At 45.9% G+C, this 12,582-nt stretch overlaps 1 protein-coding gene across 1 annotated transcript; it reads left to right on the top strand.

Moving 5' to 3' along the window:
* Positions 1-1,958: 1,958 nt before the first annotated feature.
* socs5b (suppressor of cytokine signaling 5b) lies at positions 1,959-12,567 on the top strand. The gene is made up of 2 exons (XM_062463861.1): positions 1,959-2,350; positions 7,405-12,567. The coding sequence occupies exon 2, from the start codon at positions 7,422-7,424 to the stop codon at positions 9,102-9,104; it is 1,683 nt and encodes a 560-aa protein (XP_062319845.1). The 5' UTR covers positions 1,959-2,350; positions 7,405-7,421; the 3' UTR covers positions 9,105-12,567.
* The last annotated feature ends 15 nt before the right edge of the window (positions 12,568-12,582 follow it).

Genomic DNA, 12,582 nt, shown 5'->3' with positions numbered 1-12,582 from the left:
AATGTCATTTTTATGCAACACTGTATGTATAATAAACTGATAGAAGTTTTAAAAGGCTAGATTAAAATAAATAGCATTTGGGAATTAAATTGGAAGTAATGTATTCTCGTTTAATGGATTTGCATGGAGAGCTATTTCTCCTGCTTGCCCCCTGTGAAGATCCAAACCACTGTAGAGTTGGATATGAGCTGGTGCATGTTTAATGGTTTGTTTCCAACAGTGCACCTTAGATTTTTAGAAAAGGTTTCATCGGAGGAAATATAGTGAACATTGTATACTGTTAAGTACCTTATTAATATAATCTAAGATATCTGAGGCTAAACTATATTTTACTTTGTTTCGTTTACAACACATAAACATCCATCTTGAGACTGTATGACAATAAAGAATTGTCAGTATTTTCAGAATTGAAAATACTGTCAAATATTTCTGGACAGAATAATTGATTTCTCTCTTCCTAATCCAAAATCAGAATCCGGTTAATGACCGTTTTGTCCTAGTGTACTTGTATTTTAATTCCACCAGGTGGCAGTCTCCCCTCTGTCCCAGGTTCCCTCAAGGGTGCGCACATGCACTCCGCTAAACAGTGGACTAAGTCACAGCAATCTACAACTGACACACACAAAAAAACATGAATGCAAATGACAGTAGAAAAGTTTAGAAGTTCGGTTTCTGTATCCTGGGGGATGCATGTGAGGTAATTTGATTAAACACAATTTTGCACCACAAAGTAGGCTATATTATACTTTCTTGTGGCAGCCTTTTCCCACCATAAAAGATGCATTTCATTCAACTTATATGAGGTAATTATAGACGAAAATTCCTACCAAATATAATTCGATCACGTAGAACTCGTACTAGTTCTACCAGTTATCCCCTTTGCACACCTATTGTAAGAACATACTTCTTGTATCACAAACACAGCAGACTAGCACCTACAAATTCAGTTTCCTTGCTACATTATGAACTAATTGAATAAATAGAAGCAGAATGGACTGAAAGGAACAGACAAGACACATTATTGTTTACAACATTTGAAATAGGCTGTCCAACAGGAAATCATAACCAGTGTCTCCTGGGACTTTGCTGCATGCTTCATATCCTTTGTTGGAAATATATGAATCAGATCAGTGACATGCTGTGAAATGTACTCAATTTGTAATGCATTACAAATTGAGTGCTGGCGATTCCCCTGGAGGTGGGGGTCACTGTTACTTATCCATACTGTAACACTTTCTGTTCACATTGAAACATGATACATGGTCACCTGAAGGTATGATTATGAAAGCTCCCCTGACACCTTTGATTGTGTATGGATGAGTTTTTTGTGTGTTTAGTAGCTACATGTATTATAGAGGTCACAAGAAGACAGTTTGTTGGTGATCTCAAATTTGATAGTTAATTCTTTAGGGATTAATGGATATTTAATGGATATTTAAACCTAACCTGTCATTATGTTTGACTGCACATTTGAATGACATTGTATAATAAAACTCAAGATTCAATTAAAGAAAGTGTGTTTGGCTGTGTAAAATGTATTTTCTTGTGATGTATAAACATAATGAAACAATATGATGCTTATTATTAGGAGAAATCAGGACAAAATCAATACATGCCCAAACCGCTCTTGAAGCCCAGAACTAATTACAGTCTAATTTAAGACCAAATAAACAGAATATAAATAATGAAAGGCAATACTTACATTTATAGCATACAGTTTTGTATATCACAATTATATATCACAATTCAGGAGGGATGTGTTAGCGTGTGACTGTGTAGATCAACTACAGGGTATTTCATTTCGTAAAGCAAAGTATAATTTTAATCTCTCCACGTTTCCAAATTGCAGCTCAGAAGCATCTGGTTCTAGTCTCTGCTGTCATTGGAGACATGTGGTGCCTATCATACCCTGTAGGTTTTCCCTATCCGTATCCACCATCGGAAATTCGCCACCGTCCTGCTTTTCCCATTGGACTTCAATGATGCCATTCTTTACCCGCCAGCAATCCACTGAACGCCTCTTCAATTCTTCTCTCGGCTTTGCTTAGCGACCGTCATATTGGCTGTCAGGAACAGAAACGACCACGGGCTTGATGCAGTTTCGGCCATGAGAAAAAATATGCGATTTTCTGTTGTTCGCGGTACTTTCAGAAGTCAAAATTAAAAACAGATTATGGTTTTTAGGCATTTGAAAATCAAAAGCTTTCGGAATGATATTGAAAACGTCCCGCATACATTTGCTGTTTCGTCCGACACCGTGGACCGCAAGGGGGATAAGCCTGACTTCTTTTGATAGCCATTTTTTGCAGACAAAGAGAGCGGTTGAGTAGCGGTTCCTAAAGACAAAAGGGTAAGCTTCGAATTATTTGTACTATAAATTTATAATGTAATGCATATTCTATTTTTCTACTTTTTGTTAGTAAATAGAAGCAATGTACTTAAGTGTCTGTAATTTCCAGCATACTGTAGCTAGCTAATACGTAGCTAGCTAGCCTAACTAAGTCGTTATACTGTGCTAGGATAACCAACTGAATGGGTCTCTTCGTTTAACACACCATGAAAAGCCCTGCGCTGTACTGGGTTGTCAGTTTCCTACAAGGATCAAAAACTAATGCCTACTTTCAATATTAAACCCATTCAAACAATAAGCCAATTTCACTGTGTGCGGACTAGATAGTCAATCTTAATTTGCTGCTTTATATCCTCTTATGTTCAGCAAGAACGACATTAATGTACCATGCTGTATATAAAACGTTAGCTGTTTAAAAATAATAATAATGTAGGTTAAATTTTAGAAAGATGCGTCATAACCTCTAGTTTCACAGTTGGCTAACCAGCCACGAGTAGTGTGCTCTTCTGAGCGAGCCTCTGACCACATAATTTGTCCGACCCCATGACTGTCCATCATCCAATGTAACCAGAACGAGTGGGTCTGCTGTAGCGCTTAGGAAGCTAGCACTAGCTAGCTTTCCAGAGAAAGACCGGAGATCTAATGTTCTGTCGGGTGATGACGTTCTGAGTTATTTTCTGTCCTCGTGTGATAAATGTGTCGTTATGTGTACAGCACCAGCATTTTTGCTCTAAATGTCTTGACTGCTAGATCTTTATTCACCGGCCATGATGTAACGTTAACGAGACTAGCTAGCTCCCTGGGCAATGTTCTTTAAGTTAGCTTGCTAACATGTTTGCAGCCTGACCAAGGATAAGGCCTGCACATCACATAGCTAGACCAAGGCCGATTCTGCATCAGTTTAAAAACATTAGTAGGCTGCCTCCCCCATTCTGGTAGTGCGCTCACATTCGCGTGCGAAAATTGGCAATGGCCTCTTCCAAATGAATAGCCTACCAGTGTAACCAGTTGGTATTAGAAATGGGCTGACCAATGACAAGATGATTAGAAATTCGTCACGTGGAAAGGGCCAAAATATTCACGTAACATCTGCAATCTACTTCGTTTTCATGTTGTCGATTTTTCATTTTAAACGAAATACAATTAATCGTTCTTCTGATTTATGACCATTCTGCAAGCCATGCAGTGTTCTACCAATGACAAGTAGTTTGATCGTCTATGGTCATAGTTATCAAATGTTTTTGAAACATTGAATGTATGCACATTCACTGTCAGATGACTCTACCAATTCCGGATTGCTTGATCAGAATCTTATAATAGACAACTCTGCACAACCAGTAACTATCTTGTCAACATTTGGTTGATCTGGGGGGGGGGGGGGGGGGGGGGGGGGGCTTGTTAGGCTCCCTGCCATCCCACACATCTTTCTAAAAGCGAGACACCACAAATATCTCATTTAGCCCATTCTGGTTTGTGCAGAGAGAAGGCTTCCTCCCTTAATCTTGTCTGCACTCCAGCCATCTCTTAGATCACTGGGATCCCCAGGGGATGGGTGTGTTGAGCTGTCAAAGAGCAGAAGAAGTCCAGTTCTGTTAAAGGCAGACCTCAAATTGGGTTGGGAGTCAGTCATTGTCAGATATGTCCGTCGTAGTGAATTAGTACATTTGACATTTTAGTTGAATTGCCTGTACTGTACAGAGTGCAATTACCTCTAATGCTCCACTTTTACATCCATAGCTATAATTAAGCTTGCAGTTGCAGGAGTTTAAACAACAACAACAAAAAAAGTAAAAGATGGTGCTTCTGGTATGAAGGCGTACATTTGTGTTGGGTTTGTTGCTCTTGGCAGAAGTCCGTCTTTCTCCAGCCTTAAACAAACTATCTCTTATTGTTAGCTGGGCATTAAACGCCTTGGAATGATATGTATTCTATGGATAGATCTTGCCCACATCTGCCATCTCATTTTGTGTTCCACTTTTGGAGCTCTCTTCGAGTTCCGTTTGATGTCTAATCAGAATGGAGCCATGCTAATTAGGCAAGGGTGGAGACAGATTAGCTAACTGACGGCGTTCGTCATGTCTCCCTTGTCATGCTTTCTGAGCAGAACACAATTTGAGAGCCATGATGTGTGAATACCACTCTAGTCTTTATGACCTGGTAGGTTGGAGAGGGGGCTCTTTACAATACTCTCTACAAATGTTTCTTAAATGTCTTGATACCTTTTTAAATGGTACCAAGTTCCTGTATTCTTAATTTGTTACTTTGCTGTCTTTTTTTTGTATTTTTGGAGGTGATTAGCAAGCATAAGGAGGATAATGCACACCAACCCACATGGGAAAAAATCCTGCCTTCCAAGATGTTCCTGATGTAGTTTCATATTACCAGTTCATCTAAAAAGACAGGGGTGGTGTGTCTGAATATCCTTGGTTTAGCTAAGTTTCTCACACGTTTAATACAGCCCAGGCTGTTATATTATTATGTTGGCTGTAAGCCGCATTGTCTCAAAATAAAGCAGGTGGACTGGACAGGGTTTTCTTTTCTTTTTTAACCCCATCAATGCTTCTGAAAGGCCCCATTCACATTCTGGGATGAGAGTATTACCATATTTACAAACATGCAAAGTAGTTTACACATAGAGAGAAGGGTCCTAAACATAGGCATGGAGAAAGTAGGAATAGTAAGCTATGGACCTGAATTAGCTCAAACTAAATTTAGGTAGTTAAAATGGTAGCAACATCAGGACACTGCAGAAGTACTAATGGAAAAATATGTAAAGTGATCCCTTACTTGTATCATAGTAGAAATATATTTTGGGGGCCAGGGCCATGAACAAAAGCTCAGGGGTCATGCAGCACAGGGATGTGGGTTGAAGGGGAACATAAGGATCCAGTAAAATAATGTATTAGGCATGCATGTTACCACATACATCTGTGGTTTATTATTTTAGTTCAGTACAATTTGACAACTGTGCATCCTAAACATTGTTAGTAGAACAGGAGTTGCAAGTGCTGCTTACAATTGAATTCTAATCTGTGGTTGCACCTTAAGAGGACTCGAGCAGGCGGAAGTGTTCAATCCTATGCATTTGCTGTCATCTGCACACAGTAAACAATCAACATCTGCAATATTAATATTTGGTTTTAAACTTGGAAGACAAATCTGGCATCAGTGTTCAGGTAAAAAAAAAAAAAAATGAGAGTGAGATATTCAGCTCGCTTAACCCTTGTGTTATCTTCGGGTCATTCTGACCCATCAGTCATTGTGACCCACCGTCGTATTGCGACAGATTTACCGCATACAAAGACAAAGTGAAGCATTTTCTTTTAACCGTTGGGCTGTCTCAGACCCCCCACATTGCAAAGGTTAAAAGAAAATTATTTTAATTTGTTTTTGTATTGGGTAAAATTGGGTAAACACAACGATGGTTCGTTATGAACCTTTGGGTCATGTGACCCGAAGGCAGCACGAGGGTTAAGAGATTTTAGAATACACTGTCATTGCATGTTGCCAAATCCAATTGCAGCTGGATGTCAAGCTCAGACTAATTAGGCCTGGACTTTGTCGTTGATCCATCTATCGTATCCTCTTCTCTATGGTAACGATGTGTTTGCAGCGAGAAGTGTCCAGCTGCAGACACAGAACTACTTGTTTGCTGCTGCAGAATTTTTACAAAAATGGCGCGGCAAGCACCGCCCCTAAAAGTTCCTGTATTTTGGAGTACCGGAGCAGGGACTTAATTGTTCCGAATTTTTGTTCCCCTGAACTCCAATTTAGACCCTGATTCCTGTGGAAATGCAGCTTTAGTCTCCATGGTGCCTAGAGACCTGCATGAGAAATATTTAAATTGTGCCGTTTCTCTGTGTTTGCACACAGCTGCATACATAAAAACTGTTAAATGCATATATAACAACATTTAATGACTTCTAATCCTCATGGTTATTTAGCCGTTCTAGCTAACAAGGTCCCAGCTGATCACCTGTACAATGTAGGATGATATCTGTGGTCACTGAGGGGAAACAGCAGGAGCCCTGGCCCGGATGTCATCAGTTGGTTTCGTGATTGGCTGCTCCAAGGAGGAGAGACCGTGGTGTTCTAAATCAACTTAATCAGTCATGTGGCTGTCTGCCGGTATCTCCCTCAAGCCTGATTCCTTAGCGTTTGATGCCTGTTGCTGCTGACATTGCAGATCTTGCTAGCTTTAAGACAATCAAGGTGTAACTGTGCGTGCCAACATTTGGTGAGTAAGGTAGCCATACTCACTGTATCTCATTTTAAAGGGTCAAATGTTATCTGTGGAAATTGGCTTTTAAAGGGATCTTTTCCCAATAACACCATGAATATACACTATCACCGCTTATTCTGTAAGATGGTTTGTAAACGAGCACTGCTCACTTCATTTCATTATTAGGGATACATTGTGGGAAGGGTGAACATGAGTGATACATGGCCGACATTAGAAGTACTGCAAGTTTATTTAGAAGTACTCAAGTTCATTTAGAAGTTTATTCTATGAATTTAGTTAAAGGCCTTCTATAGTGGCTTTGTTTTACATGGAGAGAAGAAGAGCTGCTGGTGGCACTGCTTCAAAGTGTTTTTAACCCCAACATGTTGGAAGAATAATTTCTTCCGGTTTTGGTGTGTGTGTTGGCTGTCTGCTGTCGTGACAGGGAAAGTTGTTGGTCAGGCCCAGACTGGCTCTGTAATACAGTACATACCAGCAGATCAGCTGGGAGCAGATCACTGGGTTCATTTATAGCCATGGCCTTGTGTCCCTGCACGTCTGCCTGGCAACTCTCTCTCTCTCTCGCTCTCTCTCTCTCTCTCCTTTACACTCTCATGCTCTCTCACATATTCTGTGTCAATGATACCCTCCTTTACACTAACCTACATTTACCTAAATCGAGGTTCATTGTTATCACGCAGAGCAGAAGTTTGTAACCACCATACTAAGGAGTTGGGTGTTTCGCTTTAATGTAGATTGTTGCCTCATTCAATGCAGTATGTGAAATTGCCTCTCCAGTAGCTTATTCTGAGATGTTGGTTGTGTCTCGCAGGTCTTGGCCTCCTATCCATGGAGAAAGTGGGCAAGATGTGGAGCAACCTGAGGAGCAGATGCCAGACCCTCTTCCACAGCGATGGTGCGGGACCTAGCAGCGAGAGCAGCGTGGAGGTGGATGGTGTCCACTGCGTGGTCGACCTCGGTCGGGGAGGCACCGCAGGCGAGTCCCAGGCTTCCCGGGCCTCCAGCCCGTCTCGGAGCCTCCTGCCTCTCCCTCTGGTGACGGCGGGCCGCCGTCACAACTGTGTGTCAGACATCCCTCAGATCGTGGAGATCACTATAGACAAGGACAGCGAGGATGTGAGGGGGAGCCCTGGGGGGGTCCCTCTGGCCCGGAGAGACTCTTACTCTCGGCACGCACCTTGGGGGGGCAAGAAAAAACACTCGTGTTCCACTAAGACCCAGAGTTCCCTCGAGGCGGACCGGCGGTCGGGGCGCTCCCGGGGGGCGTCCAGCCGCAGGGACCGGCGCTACGGCGTGAGCTCCATCCAGGAGATGGCTGACTCAGGGGCCGGGGGCCGCAGCCTCAGCGCCCGCTCTCTGCGGCAGCGTCTGAGCGAGACGGTGGGCCTGTGCCTCCCCCTGCCCCCCCGCCGGCGCTCCCGCTCCTCCAAGATCCCGGTGGCCTCCAAACGCAAGATCCACCTGACGGAGCTGATGTTGGAGACCTGTCCCTTCCCGCCGGGCTCGGACCTCGCCCACAAGTGGCACCTCATCAAGCAGCACACGGCGCCCGTCAGCCCGCATTCCTCCACCGCGCTGCTGGACGCCTTCGATCCGGCCCACCCCTCCCCGGAGGACGAAGAAGAGCGCCTGCGCGAGCGCCGCAGGCTCAGCATCGAGGAGGGCGTGGACCCGCCGCCCAACGCCCAGATCCACACCCTGGAGGCCTCCGTGCAGGGCTCCTCTCTGTACAAACTGGGACCAAAGATGGCCCCCTGCACGGCCGAGGCCTCGGGGGAGGCCCGCGGGGCCAGCTCATCGGCAGGGTCCACAGCGTCGGGGTCGTCGTTGCAGGTGCTCGGCGGGGCGTCGTCTCTGGACTGCGACTCGGAGGAGGACTCCACCACCCTCTGCCTGCAGGCCCGCCGGCCCAAGCAGCGCCACGCCTCCGGGGAGGGTCACCTGAGCCGCAGCCAGCCGGGGCCCTGGAAGGTGCACACCCAGATCGACTACATCCACTGCCTGGTGCCCGACCTGCTGCAGATCACAGCGCTGCCCTGCTACTGGGGCGTGATGGACCGCTACGAGGCTGAAGCGCTGCTGGACGGCCGCCCCGAGGGCACCTTCCTGCTGCGCGACTCGGCTCAGGAGGACTACCTCTTCTCCGTCAGCTTCCGCCGCTACAACCGCTCGCTGCACGCCCGCATCGAGCAGTGGAACCACAACTTCAGCTTCGACGCCCACGACCCCTGCGTGTTCCACTCGTCCACCGTCACGGGCCTCCTGGAGCACTACAAAGACCCCAGCGCCTGCATGTTCTTCGAGCCGCTGCTCACGGCGCCGCTCCACCGGACCTTCCCCTTCGGCCTGCAGCACCTGGCCAGGGCCGCCATCTGCCGCCAGACCACTTACGACGGCATCGGCGGCCTGCCGCTGCCCCCGGCCCTGCAGGACTTCCTCAAGGAGTATCACTACAAACAGAAAGTGCGCGTGCGCTGGCTGGAGAGGGAGCCCCCACTCAAGGTCAAATAGCGTGGGGGGTCGCCCGCGGCCTGCCCGGGCGCACTCATGGGGCTGGAGGAGTCCAGACTAGAGAACCTTCCCATCAGCCACCCGGAGAGGCCGACACTGGCATGGCTCTCCATCAGGCAGGGGGGAGGAGTTTAGGTGAAAATGAGCTATACCAGATTCATTCTAATCTCTTATTGTTTTAGTTATTACTTACGTCACATGGAATACATACGTATGATTATATTCAGTATAACGCTGTCTGGCAAGCACATGGTTTTTAGCGTTGAACAGGTTTTTATGGAAAGGGAGAGGGAAGCAAGTATGCTTGGCCTCCCACTCCCTCTTTTATCTCTCTTTCTCTTTTGGTTCTTTGTGTCTGCCTGATCCCAACAGCATTACCCTGCCTGTTGACCTGCCTGCCCCCCCCCCCCTCCCCCTGCCTCCACTTCGGCCCACAGGGTTAGCTGTGCTGTACAGTCCACTCTCTCACCCATTCACTTCTCCTACTGGATTACGCACCAAGAAGAGCAGTCTAGAGGGGTTGGTGAGACGAGAACAGGGTTTCCACTCTGGCTTAACTCTTTTACTACAAAGTTCCAAACTCCCTCAAGGCTCAGCCCGTGACTCCTCCTTATCGTATGAACACGTACCTAGCCACCGTGTTTCAGAAGCTTGAAGTCATATCACCAGCCATGGCTCACAGGTCTGGAGGGAGAGGTTTGTAGCCGATGACGGCTTCTTTCAAGCTTGGCTTCTCTCCCCTCTCACAGAGAGCGAGGCATACACAGGTGTGTGTTAGTGTTAACGGTCGCCTATATTGCAGGGTACTGATCTTGCAGGCCTACATTTAGTTTTCTCAACACTTTCTTGAAGCATAGGCCAATGGCCATGCCCCGCCCCCATGGACGGTATAGGGACACTGTTTTCAATGAACAAATATTTGTTTTCGTGCTCACAGCAGTCTCGTCAGTGGTTCACAACTGGCAACAGGCACTTTAATTGTGTGCATGCAGTGTGGTCGTGTACCTTTACATACACACACACACACACAAAAACATACTCAGTCCACAGATGCTTCAGGTGTGCGATTGCGTTAGCCAGTTACAATCTGACTGGTTTCTTTACGAAGCTGCTTTACGGTGTCTGAGAGGCTGTCTCCCCCCACATCCCGCCTGGGCCCATCTCAGTGGCATCCTCCATTACATTTATTCATTTAGCAGACTCCATGCTGCTCACTCTAAATGATTCATGACTAATGTTTAGTCACCCATTGACCCCTAAGAATACTCTACTCTGCTCCCTGTGTGCGTGTGCGCGTGCTGGTTTGCTAGCGGTCGTTTGTGTGCGGGGGGCTAAATATCTGCACAGTCAGCACCCTCCACCCTCCATTGATGTTCCGCACACTGTTATCTCAAAATCCTCCCCCTCTTTCCCCTTCCTTGCATAACGACACCACCATTATCCCTCCGCTCGGTGAACTCTGTTTACTTGGGCTACGTAACCCAGACTGCTAGCCATGTCCACAAACGAGTAGGCCTACATTGTGAAAGCTTGCGTGAGGAAGAAAATTAGACAAACAAAAGTGTGACCTCTGTGCCTTTTTTCAGAGAGCCTCAACTGTCACGTTGAATGAGGCAGCCTGTTTCTCTTCTGTCTGAGCCTGGTGCATGAAATGTTCCAGTGTTTTCTATTCTGACGCTCTCTAAAGAGGCTGAGGATGAGGAAGGGGGGGGGGATTAAGAGCTCTGAGCTCGCGCTCTCTCTAACGTTCAAGGTGCTGCACACTCGTTATCTGGGGAAATCTGGTGGCGCGTTTGGCAGTGGTGCTATTCCCCCACCCCCACCCCCCTTCTGTGTTGATTAGTACATCTGGAACCTAGTCATAGCTGTGTCCTCCACTTTAGGTAGCATGCTTCCCCGTCCTACCTGGCACTATTCCCTTTGTCCTGGTGCTGAATCTCAGAGGAACTAGCAATCCTGGTCTGGTCTCGTCCATTGTACCCTGAAGATCTTAACTATCAAGAGTAAACATCATTTCCGAATGGAAAAAGATTCATTTCAAAGGCGTCCAGGTAATAATGTTTCTATTGAAACGCAAGACTGGAGGTGGTAGTGATGGGGCAGGGCGGTGTCAGGAACTGGCCTACAGACACAGTGTCTGTAACGGCACAGCTATAGAGACACACAGGCTTGCGTCTGTAAACCCCATGTGCAACTTCACAAAATATGGGGGAACCTGCAAAGAACATGTTTGAGAATCCTATCTGTAAGCAATGTATACTAATATAGTTCTAACTAATATGTGATGCCCATGATTTTTTTTAATCCTGGTTTGGAAAGACCTAATCTCAGCTCCTGTCTCTGATTTATACTGTAGAGCTGTTTATTTTAACTACCCGCAACCAATCAAAGCTACTGTGTGTGGAATGTGGGTGTGTGTGTGTTGAGGGTGGGCTGTGTTCAGCCTCATCAGAGAGAGAGAGAACCATAAATGAAAATGTGCAATGCCTTTTTGAAGGGCGTTCATAAAGTGAAGCGTCTGAGTATCTGTGACCAAAGCTCTGTAGTTGGAAGGCGTTGCACACAGGAGCTGATGTAGTGAAGCTTGCCACGGTGTCAGCAATCTGTAGGATGTTCTCAACAACTGAACAAACATTTCAATAACAGCCGACTGGAGCATTAGAAGAGATGTGCCTGGTTGTCTAGGACAGGTCTAAAAGAACAGACATTACATACCACCCACCCACCCCCCTCCCCCCCCCCTTCCTCATCACCACCTCAAACCCAGAACAGCTTTTACCAACCAATCGTCTCTGCCAAGCCTATAATAGCGCTCTGGTCTGTCACCAAGTGAGAGATTGTTATTTATTTTGGGGGGGTTTTGAAGGGAAAATGGAAGTTCTGATTTGACTGTTTTCATTATTGGATGTGTTGCAATGGCTCAAATCAGCTAATGTCTCATAAATCCTCCCATATGTGTTCTGAGTTCAGTCATACCAAACCCACATTCAGTCAGAAAACCTTTCCCATCTTGCACTTTTATTTTATTTTATTTTTAGAAAGCTTGAATATTGCATGTCGACCGCAAATTAGTGCTCATGATGGAATGACAGAAGGGCTGGTGGAGTAGAGAGAGATGACGACTTACATGGGGTTTCTGTTCTAACATTCAAACACAGACACCCTCTCTTCCTCTATGCCACCTGTCTACTATGCTACCGTTTAGTACTAGCTAGCTACTCCTGGCACTGCCCCTCCCCACCCACGGGCACTAATCATGGGCTAAATTTACCTCTCTGGGAGCTAAATTTACCAGGCACTAAAAGGGCCACTCTGTGTTTTCTAATGGGTGCTGTGTGACTTGGTGAGGGAGAGTTTATTTTTTATTTTTGGTGCTCTCTTTTTTTAACCCCCACCCCCTTTTTTCTCTTTCTCTCTATTCTTTGACCACATCCTCAACATGTCCCTGCTGATGCTGGGATAGGTGGAGCTGATGCTG

The sequence above is a fragment of the Osmerus eperlanus genome, chromosome 6 (genome assembly GCF_963692335.1).
Source record: "Osmerus eperlanus chromosome 6, fOsmEpe2.1, whole genome shotgun sequence".
Taxonomy (NCBI): domain Eukaryota; kingdom Metazoa; phylum Chordata; class Actinopteri; order Osmeriformes; family Osmeridae; genus Osmerus; species Osmerus eperlanus.
Note: the sequence above shows the minus strand (reverse complement) of the source record. Positions and strands in the feature narration are given on the sequence as shown.